This window comes from Hyperolius riggenbachi, chromosome 1 (genome assembly GCF_040937935.1).
Source record: "Hyperolius riggenbachi isolate aHypRig1 chromosome 1, aHypRig1.pri, whole genome shotgun sequence".
Lineage (NCBI taxonomy): Eukaryota > Metazoa > Chordata > Amphibia > Anura > Hyperoliidae > Hyperolius > Hyperolius riggenbachi.
In genome coordinates, this window is record NC_090646.1 from 193,179,131 (window position 1) to 193,194,386 (window position 15,256).

The window sequence follows — 15,256 nt, forward strand, 5'->3', positions numbered from 1 at the left end:
GTGCTGAGACCCCCGAAGTGTGGCTGTACTGCAACTGCGGCTTGTGCATGCGGGCTTCAGTGGAAAATGCCAAGCACCATCGGCTCTGTACTACTGCGCATTCATGAGCCATTGACAAGGGCTTGGGGAGGGTTTCGCGGAGGGGACGCAGCTGGAATAGGATGGGGGAAGCCTCTGGATTATTCAGAGGCTACCTCTATTGAGGTGAATACCCATTTTTACCCCTACAGACATTGTCTCGCTACATGAAAAAGAAAAAAAACGTATTTGCTGCCCCCTGGCGGATTTTAATAAACCGCCAGGGAGGTTAAGGGATTTTGAAGCGTGCACTGATTTAGTAAATTTGACAAACAGCTTTGTCCTTGCTACCAAAATGCCTTATTCTGGCAGAACTTTGCTTAAAGCGGAATATAACCCTGCATTTCAACTTTGCTCTAAAACATTATTTACAGTATATTATATGCAACCAGCATTTTTTTTTTACTAGACCAGCATTGGAAGGGTTACACAGAGCTTTAAAGTTCCTGGAGATTTCTGCAGACACATCGGAAGCTGACATAGATACATTTTGTTTACATAAATGTATCTAAGTGTTGAATGTGACTCATCTCTCTCACTGAGAAGGAGCTGGAGAACAGCCAAAGAGTGTGTAACATTTCTCAATAGATACATATAACTAAATAGAATGTAACAATCTGAACTTCTGCATATCTCTCCACGGAACTTTAAACCTCTATGTTTAACCCTTCCAATGCTGGTGGGGGGGGGTGTAAAAAAAAAAAAAAATCCGATCCCAAATGCGAATCCCCCTAGCAGGGAATGGATTGGCAAGAGTGATTTGGATGTGTTCTCGCATTACAAGAAGTACTGGCATCGTGTCTACATGAAAAGGCCGATCTTTTTGCACTTTGACCGGCAATATAAATTTGCAGGCCATCATAGGACCAAAATACTTGGATATGCAAAGCGGCTATACAAAAATAATTGTAAGACGCAATAACAATTATTTGACTCCAAAGTATACTTGCTGATGGAGAAGATTTAATTTGTGTTAGGGCATATACTGTAAATCATGCTGTCTTTTTCAATGCAGGTTTCTCAATTTATTTTCCTTTAATTACCCTGGATTCGTAGGCTACCGGTACATCCCTTGTTCTGTGTTAAGGTGCGTACACATATCTAATTTTGATTGGCCAATCACTGACCAATTTTACCACCGCCTTGTAATATGAGGGCCAACAGACTTTAAATAGTATGAACAGATGGTGTAGGCAAGCTCTCATTTCGCGTGGCATGGAAGTGGTAAGTTTGGGTGATCATTAACCAGTCAAAATTGGATGTGTGTACCAGACTTTCGATTCACTGTTTTGTACACTGAATTCTACTTAGATTTTGCTTTGTTGACTTTTTTTATTGCTCTTTTACAGGAAAAACCAAGTGTATGATGAAATCTTCAGATTGTGTAATTAGACATCCTGGTGTTTATAGCACTGGTATGGCAATGGTGGTAAGTGCCAACATCCACAAAACACAATTGATTTATTGTTAAGGTGGCCATGATCTGATTTTATGTCAATCCGATAAAAAATATCAGATTTCCCAAAAAATCGAAAACCGATCGGATTTCCCATTTTTAATTTGATAAAAGTTGATCAGGAATGGTGGATTTTTCTGATCATATTTAAGAAAATTGTACGGTGTGTGTGTGGTCAATATATATATATATATATATATATATATATATATATATATATATATATATATATATATATATATATATATATATATCTCTAAACAATTTTCTCAGTTTCCAATAATTTTTGTCATAATTGTGTGTGGTGCATTGGTCAGATTTTTGAAATGTTACAATCAGTCAGAAAAATTGATTGCTATTCTTAAATTGAACAGATATTTTAAAAAAAAATGTATGGTGTGTGGCTACCTTTAGATTGAGCCTATGCAAATAATACTGGACAAAAAAATGGTACTGGTACAGCAGTCCAGAGGGATCACCAGTTTCATCAGCTAGAAAAGAACTCTAGACATAGTAATTTGTGAAATACTGTATTTTTCAGACTATAAGACGCACTTTTTCTCCCTCAAAATTAGGGGCGTCCTATAGTCCAAATGTAAAGCCTCTAAGTGCTCAAATCTTACTGATCCAGCCGCCAATCCCCTCCTCCACTGTTAAAATCCTGCTGCTATTTCAGATAGGAAGTCAGATTCCTAATTCCGGCAGCAGGCTCTGCCCCTCCCAGCGCCTTTTGCTGCATGTAATATTGTCCTCCTGCTACTGCTCCTAGCGTAACCATACTCCACACAGGTCCCGGGTAAGCTCCAGGCTGCCTGCAGCTTCCTCTAGCCTCTCTCTCTCTCTCTCTCTCTCTCTCTCTCTCTCTCTCTCTCTCTCTCTCTCTCTCTCTCTCTCTCTCTCAGAGAGATAGACCACACACAGATTGTATACAGCACAGAGCGCAGCATCCTGTTAAAACCAGTCTAGCTGTCCTTGTTACGCAGACAGCTCTTAGCTGTAACAAGCTTTGCTGGCATTTTGAGGTCAAAACGGCAGGATCCTTAACTACTTTAGGACCGCAGTGATTGAAATATACGCCCTGTTTTGGTGGCTACCTGGCTGGCAGGGCGTAGATTTCAATCGACCGATGGTGCACGTTCTCGACGCTTTCGTCTCTCCCGATAATCTCGCCGATGTTTCCCCACCGCAGGTCATTCATTCTGCCGTCTCTATAATGGCAGAGCCCTGTGAGCAGGTCAGGAGTCGATTTCATTGGCTCCTGATGCTGTCTATCAACCTTAGCTGCTCCCATTGGCTTACAAGCCAATGAAAGTGGCTCCAGACCGGCTCACAGGAACTCTGCCATCATAGAGACGGCAGAGTGGGTGGCCCAGGTTCCCGATGTGCGGCTATTCGTCTGTTTACTGCCGATTCTGGTACCAGCGGTCTCTGGCCCTTAATGGAGTGATCCAAGCTGTAAAAAAAAAAAAAAAAAAAAAGTTTACTTGCCTGGGGCGTCCTCCAGCCCGTGACAGCCGTCCTGTACCCTCGCCGCAGCTCCGGTGGCTACCGGTCTTCTCCACTGGCACAGCCGACCTGGCCAGGTCTGTTTCCGGGTCTGCTTCTTCTGCGCTCCACCGCGCAGGTCATGTGGTCTCTTTGACGTCATCGGGACCGCACTGCGCAGGCGCTAGAACTAGGGCGCAGGACGGCCGCCACGGGCTGGAGGAAGACCCAGGTAAGTGGATCCTTTTTTGTTTTTTTGGGTGTATCCTTTAAGGGGGCAGAGACTGCTGGTACTTAAGTGGTTAAACTCCCATGGCATCAGACAGCAAGATCGGCAGTAACACCAGCAATGACCGCAAAGATCAGATTGCAGCTAAGAGCTGTCTGTGAAGCTAGACTGGCTTTAACAGGACGTTGTGCTCTGTGCTGTATACAGTCTGTCTGTATGCTTTATCTGCCTGGTCCTGCTGTGCTTTCTCTGTCGCAGGCTCTGCTTCAGCCCAATGCAGCTTAGCCACTACTACTAGCCTGTCTGCCTAGTGCTTCAGGCTTAACAGTGGCAGTTGCAGAGTAGTCATTGTAGCTGCAGGGGTTAGTGTAGTGTAGCTGGGAATGGGAGCAGAAAGGGTTAGATGAGTGCATTGTAGCATAGCTGTTGGGCATCAGGAGTTTGCATAGTGTAGTGTCGTTGGTGGGCATCGGGGGTTAGCATAGTGCAGTGGTGTGTAATTGGTGAGACATCAAGAGTTAGCATAGTGTAGTATAATTGGTGGGGCATCAGGGGATAGCATAGTGTAGTGCAGTGTAATTGGTGGGGCATCAGGTGTTAGCATAGTGTAGTGCAGTGTAATTGGTGGGGCATCAGGGGTTAGCATAGTGTAGTGCAGTGTAATTGGGGGGGGGGGGGGGGGGACATCAGGGGTTAGCGTAGTGTAGAGTTATTGGTGGGGCATCTGGGGTTAGTGTTACTGGGCAAAGTAGATGGAGACAGCATGGGGGGAGAATGTCCACAAGACGCCCTTGCACTATAGACACACCAGGTTTAGTATTTTTTTTCACCGTGATTTTTTGCCCTCTAAACCTAGGTGTGTCTTATAGTCCGCAAAAATACAGTAACCACTACACTACAAACTTCAAAGTGCATCTTTTGGAAGCACAGGTCCTAATTTGAGATAAGTTGATGTGTTTCTCATCAGTTAACCCCAATCATTGCAATTAGTTCCAAAGTTGATGGTTGAAGATGTAGGTGGCATGGAAGAGGCATGGCATAGTCTGCAAAGGGCATGGTTGGTCCTCTGAACCAGGAAGTCCGGCCAGACATGAAGACTTTTTGGGGCTCATCCGTATCTCCACCATTTAGCAGCCTGTGCTTGAGGTGGCAAAGCTCTGTAGTAGCCAAGTAGGTTAAGGTTAATATCACAATGTGATGCAAAGATGTTTCTATGGTATTCTCATATTGGCTGCGGTGGGTCCCATCTGAGGAATGCACAGCATACTGTGCGTTTACCGGAAAACGTGCATTTACAGTTGCAGTTAAGCATCCTTTCGTTGTACTGTATATGCTTCACTGTATGGTTGCACTGCTCATCTAACGTGCAATGCAACTTTTTGGTACCGTTGCTTTGAGACGGTAATGGGTGTACAGTGTGGAAAGACCGTAAAGAGGAACGCCAATGAATATAACTTCATGAATAAATTGTTTTTTTTTTTACAATATTCTCTTATAAATTATTTATTCATTGTTTACTTGTGAAAATCTTACCTATTCCTGATTTACATTTTTAAATGAATCTCAGGCGGTGACATTTTTTACTGGTGGTTAATGTGAATGGCTCATTACAGGTCTGGCTTCCCAGGGTGACATCTGGGAGGGGTTGTGGTTTTCGCGGTTTCCCTCCATTTCCTAGAGATTGAACTGTCATGGCTGTTATAGCCACAGAGGTTCTCAGAATGCAGCAGAGCGAAGTCCGTCCCAGGATATAGAAAGAGCCAAAAGCTTTTATGTAGGCAATCGGGTGCAATATAAAATTGCTTCTCTGCAGCAGAGAAGCTCGACACTGTACAGCAGACTCTGTGTCTCTCTCTCTCTCTCTCTCTCTCTCTCTCTCTCTCTCTCTCTCTCTCTCTCTCCTCTCTCTCGTGCATATTTAACCAGATCACAAATCCACAATATAAATTGTATACATGTCCATCAATAGTCACCTCCATACATAAAGTGCCACATGCAGAACTAAAGATGAAAGTGCAATCAGATTAATAAAAAAAAAACTGTGCCAGATCCCGTGCGCGAGCACAGTAACAAGTGAAATGGAGCCGTACATAAGCAGACAACCAAAGCAGTGCTGAAGGTGAACAATGAAGTGTGCACTTGTACTCCTCCTGTGTTGCAGTGCCATGTAGAAGACTGGGGACATTAGAAGTATATGCTGCAACACAGCCGCGGGAAGTGCTGGAGGGAATGGGCTAAGGACACAATCGCAGCCCTCATTCGCTTCCTGTGAACAGCCATGAGGGGCCACAGAGACTGACACTGCTCACATTGTGGCTGGCCAGAGCGGTACGCTAACAGTGCAGCACCAGCCAGTCACAACCTGAGATCACAGTGTCAATCTCTGTGGCTTCACTACTTTAAGCATCCAACCGCAATCTACCCAGCTGGCAGATCACGATTGTTGCAATAGGCACCCATGCTGTACAGGAAAGGAAAGTCTGGAAATAGTTTGATCAATTTCTTAAATCAGCTGCTAGTGTGCAAATAGGTAGGTTCACATGTGTGAAGTACTGTATGTGCGCTTTTAATGTGGTTGTCTTATCTTACCACAAGGTGGTGCAATAAGCACAAGTATGTTTGGTAAAGCTAAAGCAGAAATGATGTATATAGTGTGTGTGTGTGTATATGTTACGGCCAGAACCCGAAGTTTGGCCAGAACTAGAAGTGGCCCGGCCACTTCGGGTTCTGGCCGGCCAATGCGCGAACTGGCCGCTGCGCTGCGGCCAATGTGAGAAATGAAACATAAAATGCCCATAAGAGAAGGGGAGAGAGAGGCGGGGGGGGGGGGGGGGGGGTGGGAAGAGAGAGGCAGAGGAAAAAGCCGGGCGGCTTAATGCCATTGAATAAAGTAAAGATGTGTGATACATTTTGCCCGCTGCGCTGCGGCCACAACATCACATTAACCTTACAGGAATTGTTTCATTTCTCACATTGGCCGCAGCGCAGCGGCCAGTTCGCGCATTGGCCGGCCAGAACCCGAAGTGGCCGGCCACTTCTACTTCTGGCCAAACTTCGGGTTCTGGCCGTAACACATATACTGTTTAGTGTCTGAAAAGGAGCCTATTAAATCACACATAAAGACCCTTTTTTGGCGCAACACAAATAGCCTGCTTGCATGTAACTAACGATACTAAATTCTAAGCTAGGCTACGCTGATTCCAAAAGATACTTTCAATGTTTCTTTGAAATTCGAGTTCACCATTAACCTCGGTGACTGGAGTAGGCGGCTACCAACCTGAATTCTGACATCCAATGTATAGTTTAGGGCAGGGGATACATTATTTATTTATTTTCTTATAATATTGTAATATTCCCTGTGGGTACCCTACTGATTGCATGCCTAGCATGCTGTTATTGAAAAAACATTAGAATCATCACAAAAGGGTCTCATTTTCACTTATGGTAAGCATACTTTTCAGTACCTTATCTGCATTTAGATTGTAAGCTTGCAAGGGCAGTACTCTCTCACCTTTTGTCATGGAATTTATTACACATTCATATTTGTCACTGCCTGCCCAGTATTTAGTACCGATTCTGAATGCGGTATATTTGTGTACAACGTTATCTGTTTTATTATGCACCCCATGTTTGTTTCTTACTTTGTACAGTGCCATGGAATAAGTTGGCGCTTTATAAATCAATAATAATAATTTGCTCCGATAATTCACCATGTAAGTTATCCGGGTAGTTGTGTTCTCTATTCAGACCTTTCTGTTTTGTTTCCAGGGCGCTATTTGTGATTTCTGCGAGGCCTGGGTGTGTCACGGCAGGAAGTGTCTGAGTGTCCATGCTTGCAGCTGTCCCCTCGCTTCAGCGGAATGTATTGAATGTGAACGAGCAGTCTGGGACCATGGTGTGTCATATCATTATTGAATCATAAGGGGTGACTTTCAACTGCCAATTACTTACAGTGTGGGAGTTTCTCTGCCAATCTGAATAGTATTTTGATGTTAAGAATCTTCAACCACATATACATGTACTACTGCACAGAACTATTCCAGGAACAAGAGCACTACGGGGAAGGGGGGGGGGGGGGGGGGTGTGCACGTGGCACAGCTGCGCATGCACAGAAGAGCACGGCTGGCTAGTCTACCTGGAAGGATTCTAAAAGAGGATTTTTAAAAGGCTTCAGGCGAAGTTCACAGTGGGACGTTAAAGTTGCACGTTAAAACAAAGGAAACCTAAGATGGCTTGAATTGCTGCATTTGTACTTACCGTTAGCTTCCTCAAGCCCCATGAGGTGCATGGGGTCCTTCACCATCCTCCCTAGCAGCTCCGTTCTTTTTATTAGACATTTATGTAAAGCAGTATCAGCTTAGCTAAAACGCAGCATTCCCGCAGCAAAACGGGGTAATTAAACCCCCCCCCCCCCCCAAATCCCCGGGGCAAAATTCGGGGAGTGCTTCCGTGTAGAGGCAGAGCTTTATGCTGTAGCTCTACCTCTACTTGCATCAATCCCCGCTCATCGCCGACTCTCCCCCGCCCCTCTGTCTTCTATAACTGAGAGAGGCGGAGATTGACACGAATGGAGGCAGAGCTACAGTGCTAAGCTCTGCCTCCCCAGGCAGCAAAATCCACGGCCTGGAAAGTCGTGGAATTTTGCCCCGGTGTTTGGGGAGGTTTACCTCGTTCTGCCGAATGGGAATGCAGCATTTTAGCTAGGCTGATACTGCTTTACATAAATGTCTAATAAAAAGATTTTTAAAAGGCTTCAGGCTAAGTTCACAGTGGGACATTAAAGTTGCACGTTAAAACAACATTTAACGCAGAATAACGCACTGCAATGAAAAAAAATCAATGCCCCGTTCACAGTGCACACGTTGCGTTGGTGTCTTACGCTGCATGTTAAGTGAAAGTACTGCATGCAGTGCATTATACATGTTATTAGCTGCGTTTAGACTTTTCACATGCTCAGTAATGACTTGGAAGCATACCTTTAATTGCCTGTATTCTCTACTGTATCTACTGTATGCGATGGTAATGCAGCGTTGCAACTTTTTTGGCACGTTACGTTGTAAGTTTGCGTTGCGACTTTAACGTTGCATCAAAACGCACCGTCCCACTGTGAATCTAGCCTCAGACTCTCTTTAAAGTGAACCTAAAGTCAAGTAAAAAAAAATGAGATTAACTCACCTGGGGCTTCCCTCAGCCCCCTGCAGCCAATCGGTGCCCTCGCAGCCCCGCTCCGATGGTCCAGGACTCGCCGGCGAACCCTTCTTTTTTGCCCATCACCGGCCGACAGGCATGGGAACGCGAGTGATTGTTCGCGTTCCCAGCCTGTATATCGCCCCCTATGCTGCTATTGCGGCCAGGAGGCCAATCAATACTTACCCGGAGCTTACTCCAGCCCCATAAGCACGTGTGAGTCCCTCGCGGTCCTCCTGCGGTCTGCTGTTCAGCCACTATCCGCCCCGGTAACAGGCTCAGTCCCTCAGGACCTCCCATACATGTGCAGAAGGCCACGACTGACGAGACTGAGCCTGTTACCGGGGCTGATCGTGACTGAACGGCAGAACCCTGGGAGGACGGCAAGGGACCCAGAGGTGCTTATGCGGACTGGAGGAAGTCCGGGGTAAGTATTGATTCTTCAGCTCTGGTTTACTTTAAAGGAATAAACGTAATGCATACGTTTTTGCGCGTTAGTGATGCAACGCGTAAAAATTTACGCATTGCACCACTAACACGTAAAAATGTATGCGTTAATGTTCCTGCACCAGCGGGAATGCGTAAAAATGTACGCAATTCGGCCCGTCGACCCTGAGGTCAGCAAAAACGAAACTAGCTGGCGGCAGGGGACTGAACAGCAGCAGTGAGTGACTACTAGGGCACAGGTTGGTTGCATTGGGCTGGTAGAAGCCCCAGGTAAGTGTTTTTTGCCTGACGATTCCTTTAACCACTTGCCGACCGCCTACTTCATATTGGCGGCGGCAAAGGGTCAGCCCCAGGACCACGTAACGCAGAATGGCATCAGGTCCTGGGGCACTGTTTTGCCGGGGATCGCGCGGTGGTATGCGCGCGCATCCGCTGGCAATAGGCTCCGCCCACCCGTGACGTCAACCCGCCGGCCAATCGGAAGCGCCGGCGGGTTGTTAACCCGACGATCACCGGATAGGAAGCGTATAATACGCTTTGTAATGTTTACAAAGTGTATTATACAGGCTGCCTCCTACCCTGGTGGTCCCAGTGTCCGAGGGACCACCAGGGCAGGCTGCAGCCACCCTAGTCTGCACCCAAACACACTGATCTGCCCCCTGATCGCCCACAGCACCCCTTAGAACCCCCCCCCAGACCACTGTTTGCACACAATCAACCCCCTAATCACCCATCAATCACTCCCTGTCACTATCTGTCAACGCAATTTATTTATTTTTAGTCCCTAAACTGCCCCCTGGGTACTCCTGATCACCCCCTCCCCCCGTGTGTACTGTATGCATCTATCCCCCCTGATCACCTATCAATCACCCCCTGTCACTGCCACCTATCAATCAGCCCCTAACCTGCCCCTTGCGGGCAATCTGATCGCCCACCCACACCAACAGATCGCCCGCAGATCCGACATCAGATCACCTCCCAAGTGCAGTGTTTACATCTGTTCTCTAACCTAAACACCCACTAATTACCCATCAATCACCCCCTATCACCACCTGTCACTGTTAGCCATCAGATTAGACCCTAATCTGCCCCTTGTGGGCACCCAATCACCCGCCCACATGCTCAGATTGCCCTCAGACCCCTCCTTATCAATTCACCAGTGCATTATTTACATCCGTTCTTCCCTGTAATAACCCACTGATCACCTGTCAATCACCCCCTGTCACTGCCACCCATCAATCACTCCCTGTCACTGCCACCCATCAATCAGCCCCTAACCTGCCCCTTGCGGGCAATCTGATCACCCACCCAAACCAATAGATCGCCCGCAGATCCGACATCAGATCACCTCCCAAGTGCAGTGTTTACATCTGTTCTCTCCTGTAAACACCCACTAATTACCCATCAATCACCCCCTATCACCACCTGTCACTGTTACCCATCAGAATAGACCCTAATCTGCCCCTTGCGGGCACCCAATCACCCGCCCCACACGCTTAGATTGCCCTCAGACCCCCCCCCCCCTTATCAATTCGCCAGTGCAATATTTACATCTGTTCTTCCCTGTAATAACCCACTGATCACCTGTCAATCACCTATTAATCACCCATCAATCACCCCCATTCACTGCCACCCATCAATCACCCCCTGTCACTGCCACCCATCAATCAGCCCCTAACCTGCCCCTTGCGGGCAATCTGATCACCCACCCACACCATCAGATTGCCCCAGACCTACCCTCAGATCACCTCCAAAGTGCATTGTTTACATCTGTTCTGCCATCTGATCACCCATCAATCAGCCCCTGTTACTGCTACTCATCAGATTAGACCCCTATCTGCCCCTAGGGCACCCAATCATCCGCCCACACCCTCAGAACGCCCTCAGACCTCAGCCCTGATCACCTCGCCAGTGCATTGCTTGCATCTATTCCCCCCACTAATCACACCTTGAGACACCCATCAATGACCTCCTGTCACCCCCTGACACACCTACTCATCAAATCAGGCCCTAATTTGCCCCGTGTGGGCTCCTGATCACTCGGCCAAACCCTCAGATCCCCCTCAGACCCCCTTCCGATCACCTCCCCAGTGCATTGATTGCATCTATTTTCCCCTCTAACCACCCCCCGAGACACCCATCAATCACCTCCTGTCACCCCCCTAGCACTCCTATCCATCAGATCAGGCCCAATACAACCTGTCATGTAAGAGGCCACCCTGCTTATGACCGGTTCCACAAAATTCGCCCCCTCATAGACCACCTGCCATCAAAATTTTCAGATGCTTATACCCCTGAACAGTCATTTTAGGACATTTGGTTTCCAGACTACTCACGGTTTTGGGCCCGTAAAATACCAGGGCAGTATAGGAACTCCACAAGTGACCCCTTTTTAGAAAAAAGACACCCAAGGTATTCTGTTAGTTGTATGAAGCGTTCATAGAAGATTTTATTTTTTGTCAAAAGTTAGCGGAAATTGATTTTTATTGTTTTTTCACAAAGTTTCATTTTTCACTAACTAAAATAAGATCTTCACTAACTAAAATAAGATCTTCTATGAACTCACCATACACCTAACGGAATACCTTGGGGTGTCTTCTTTCTAAAATGGGGTCACTTGTGGCGTTCCTATACTGCCCTGGCATTTTAGGGTCCCTAAACTGTGAGGAGTAGTCTAGAAAACAAATGCCTCAAAATGACCTGTGAATAGGACGTTGGGCCACTTAGCACACCTAGGCTGCAAAAAAGTGTCACACATGTCGTAATGCCGTACTCAGGAGAAGTAGTATAATGTGTTTTGGGGTGTATTTTTACACATACCCATGCTGGGTGGGAGAAATCTCTCTGTAAATGGACAATTGTGTGTAAAAAATAATCTAATATATGTCATTTACAGAGATATTTCTCCCACCCAGCATGGGTATATGTAAAAATACACCAGTACAAATTTCATCCAACTCCAACTTCGACTCCTCAGATTATGAAACCTCCAACTCCGGGGTACCCAAAAATTGCTTAGACTCCAACTCCACAGCCCTGGCAAAACGCATTCCTCTAAGTCTCCATTGAAATACATTATGTGTGTTTTGCATACATTTTTGAAAATAATGCAGTAAGTTGTGCATTTTCAAAAAGTCGCACTGTAAAATGCATATATATGTGTCTTTACATGCCGGCTATAGACTTTCATTAGCAGCATCACTAGCGTTTTCCGCAATGCTAGTGTTTCTGCCTTATGGTGTTACTGGGCGGCGTAGGGCTGCGACATGTTGAGCCGAGCTCAGATTTCACTCCGGGAGGGGGCTGCCTGTCTAGCACCGTTATCGGGGTGCTAACAAGTGCCCAGCTGGTGTAGCAGAGCAGCTGATAGGCGGTGACTTCACTATTTGTCAGCTGCCCATGTGAAAGGGCCCAAACACAGCTGCTGGGCATCTGGAAGCTGTTGGAATCTGCTTTTGTTAGTCCGAAAAGCCTCATCTACACGCGTAGATGAGGCTGCGATCCGGCGGCTCGATTAGCCGCCGGATCGCCTCTTCCGCGTACCCGCCGCGTCCCCGCTCACCGCGCGTGCGCCGCATTCAATTCCTCGCTCGTCCCCGCCGGCGCGCCGCTTATCTTCCGCTCGATTCCCTGCCATTGTCCCCTCGTGGGGAGCGAGCAGGGAATTGGCGGAAGCAAGATCCGTCCTGTTGGATCTTATCAATCGAGCCGCATCAGCGGCTCGATTGATAAGGAGCATCGCGGCCGCATCTACGTGTGTAGATGCGGCTTTCATTCTGCTTCCTCGGAGGACTGATTAGCATAGTAGTGTACTCATCACTATAGAAGAGTTAGAAAATATAAACTGGTTCAAACATGTTTGCTTTGAATTTAAATCATTTCCTTATCCATGCAGAAGATATTTTGTTTGAAGCCTGGATTTTACAGTTTAGTGAGGAAGGATAGTACCTGCTTATTGGATTTTGGAGAAATTCTCTCCAACTGGTACATAAACAGCTGTAACTATCCTCGCTCTGTCTACCGTTTCGGATATCCCAGTCATGGTGGCCTAATGGATTCTAGACCAGCAGTGAAAAGATTAATAAGGCATTTTGCTAAAGTACAGGTGAGCAGAACTTTAGCTAATGGCTTTTGCCAGCTCTGCTCTTAAATTCTGTGAGGTAAAATGTTATGAGTAGCTTGTAAAGTACATAGTGCAGCTGGAAAATAGCACTCGCTCTCTATGGACATCTTCCATTGTTAATTTTTTCTTTCAAAAGCGGGTGGTTGCTTTGCGAATTGACTTGTTCTTCAATTCCTAGTCAGCACTTTTCTGACAAAAATGTTGTTGCAGATTAGAAACATAACAGTTGTACGCTGGAGAGCAGAAATCCTTTCCTCAGCTCTGCCTGCTGCTTTTAAAGATACAGCTGCTTTTTAAAACTCTAAGGCTTATAGATTTAGCTTGCAATGTGATTATACATTTTTGTTCTGCAATTCTTAGAGTGAAAATCCAGCTCCAGCCAAAGTAATGCTGAGCAGAAAATTCCTCTAAGCGTGCAATGCTTCACTGGCCCGGGAAGTGAAAAAGTACTAATGTACAATGACCAACTCAGAATTAATGTATATTCATTGACTGTTAGTGGTTTTCATTTTCTCGATTGTATCCACTTGTCAGTGGATATATGATGTTAAAGGGAATGTCCAAGCTATTATTAAAAAAAAAAAAAAAAAAAAAAAAATCTACTTACCTGAGGGTTCCTCCAGCCCCTTGCAGGCGACATGTTCTATGCCGCAGCTCAGCTCTCAGCCTCCGGCCCGAAGATACCTGCGCAGTACACTCCAGACAACGTAGGCTTGACAGCAACGCAGTAGGTGCACCGCCGGGGACCCCGGGCTGGAGATGCGGCGTGTCAGCTGCAAGGGGCTACAGGAAGCCCCGGGCAGGAGGATTTTTGTAATAGCGCGGACATACCCTTTAAAGGATCACTATAGCGATTAAGATTTAAAATACTTGTTAACACATACAAATAAGTATGTTTCCTCCTGAGCTGTAAATTGTTTTCTTATGTTGATGTCACAGTAGTGAGTAGAAATGTGAAGGAACGGACAGGTTTTTGACTAGTCCATCTCCTCATGGGGGATTCACAGCATTTTATTTATTCTTAACAAAAGCCCTCCCTAGGAAGGATCTATACAAAGATGCAGGCCACCCCTCCTACCTGTTTGGACACTATTCTTGCAATTGGACTGAGCAACTGCCATTCAATAAGTGCTTTTGAAAATAAAGAATTTCAGATTTCTACTACTGTACCCACTATAAGTGACAGCAACATAGAAAAGTTATTTATAGCACATTTTACTCAAGGGGAGATTTTATTTTTGTGTTTTTTGTTTCAATATCAATTTATTGAAAGTGCAAATGAGAAACAAATGTTGAATTAGTATTTGAACAGATGCACCAGAAATAGAGTAACCTATTTAAAAACAGTTTAAGAAGGGAGGTAGTGACTCAAAACAGTCAATTATCAGCAGAAAAATCTTTATTCGTAACTCCAAAATTTGCAATGCATTTCACAGGTCTGTGCCTGCTTCATCAGGCTATCACAGGAGTAACTGGACAGGAGTTGCTGGATGAGATTCTAATAACAGTTACTCCTGTTATAGCTGATGAAGGTATTTTTGCAGAAAATTTTAAGAGATCCAGTGACTCATACGTGTTTAAAAGTGTATAAGCCCGTGCCATCATATGTCTTTTGGGGTTTGTGTTTCTGCACATTAGGGCAATGGGTGGTAGCATGGGCATCAGGGAGTATGTTATCTTGAAGCTCGAGACATAAAATGTCTCATTTGAAAGCAGGGCAGTGGAGTCGGAGTCGGGGCAATTTTGGGCATCCGGAGTTGGAGTTGTTGATTTCATAAACTGAGGAGTCTGAGTTTTGTGATTTTTGTACAAAATCCACAGCCCTGTTAAGTATATTAGACTAAGGAGTCAGAGTCGGAGCCATTTTGGGTACCCGGAGTTGGAGTCGGAGTTGTGGTTTCAGAAACTGAGGAGTTGGAGTCGGAAGATTTTTGTAACGACTCCACAGCCCTGTTTGAAAGAACTGCCATTGAGGGATCGGCAGAGGTGCTGTAAAGGTTTTGATCTGTTCTGTTCATAATTCTTTTCACTCTCTATTCCTCCCAGAAATCTACCGCTCTCGGGTCTGAATCTAACTGCCAGCCATTAAAACCACTTGAGGACCATGGGTTTAAACCCCCCAACGACCAGACCATTTTTTACAAAATGGGCCACTACAGCTTTAAGGCCTCGCTGCAGGGTCACACAACTCAGTACACAAGTGATTCCCCCCCTCCCCCCACCCCCTTTCTATGATCGCTCCTTTTTTATA

At 45.9% G+C, this 15,256-nt stretch overlaps 1 protein-coding gene across 2 annotated transcripts in view; it reads left to right on the plus strand.

Moving 5' to 3' along the window:
- The window catches only part of ZNF330 (zinc finger protein 330), a 109,138-nt gene that overhangs the window by 81,211 nt on the left and 12,671 nt on the right, over positions 1–15,256 (plus strand). For both annotated transcript variants that reach the window (XM_068279443.1, XM_068279434.1), the window contains 2 exons: positions 1,428–1,507; positions 7,017–7,143. In XM_068279443.1, coding sequence (XP_068135544.1) covers positions 1,428–1,507; positions 7,017–7,143 — 207 coding nt within the window. The remainder of the gene's footprint in view (positions 1–1,427; positions 1,508–7,016; positions 7,144–15,256) is intronic.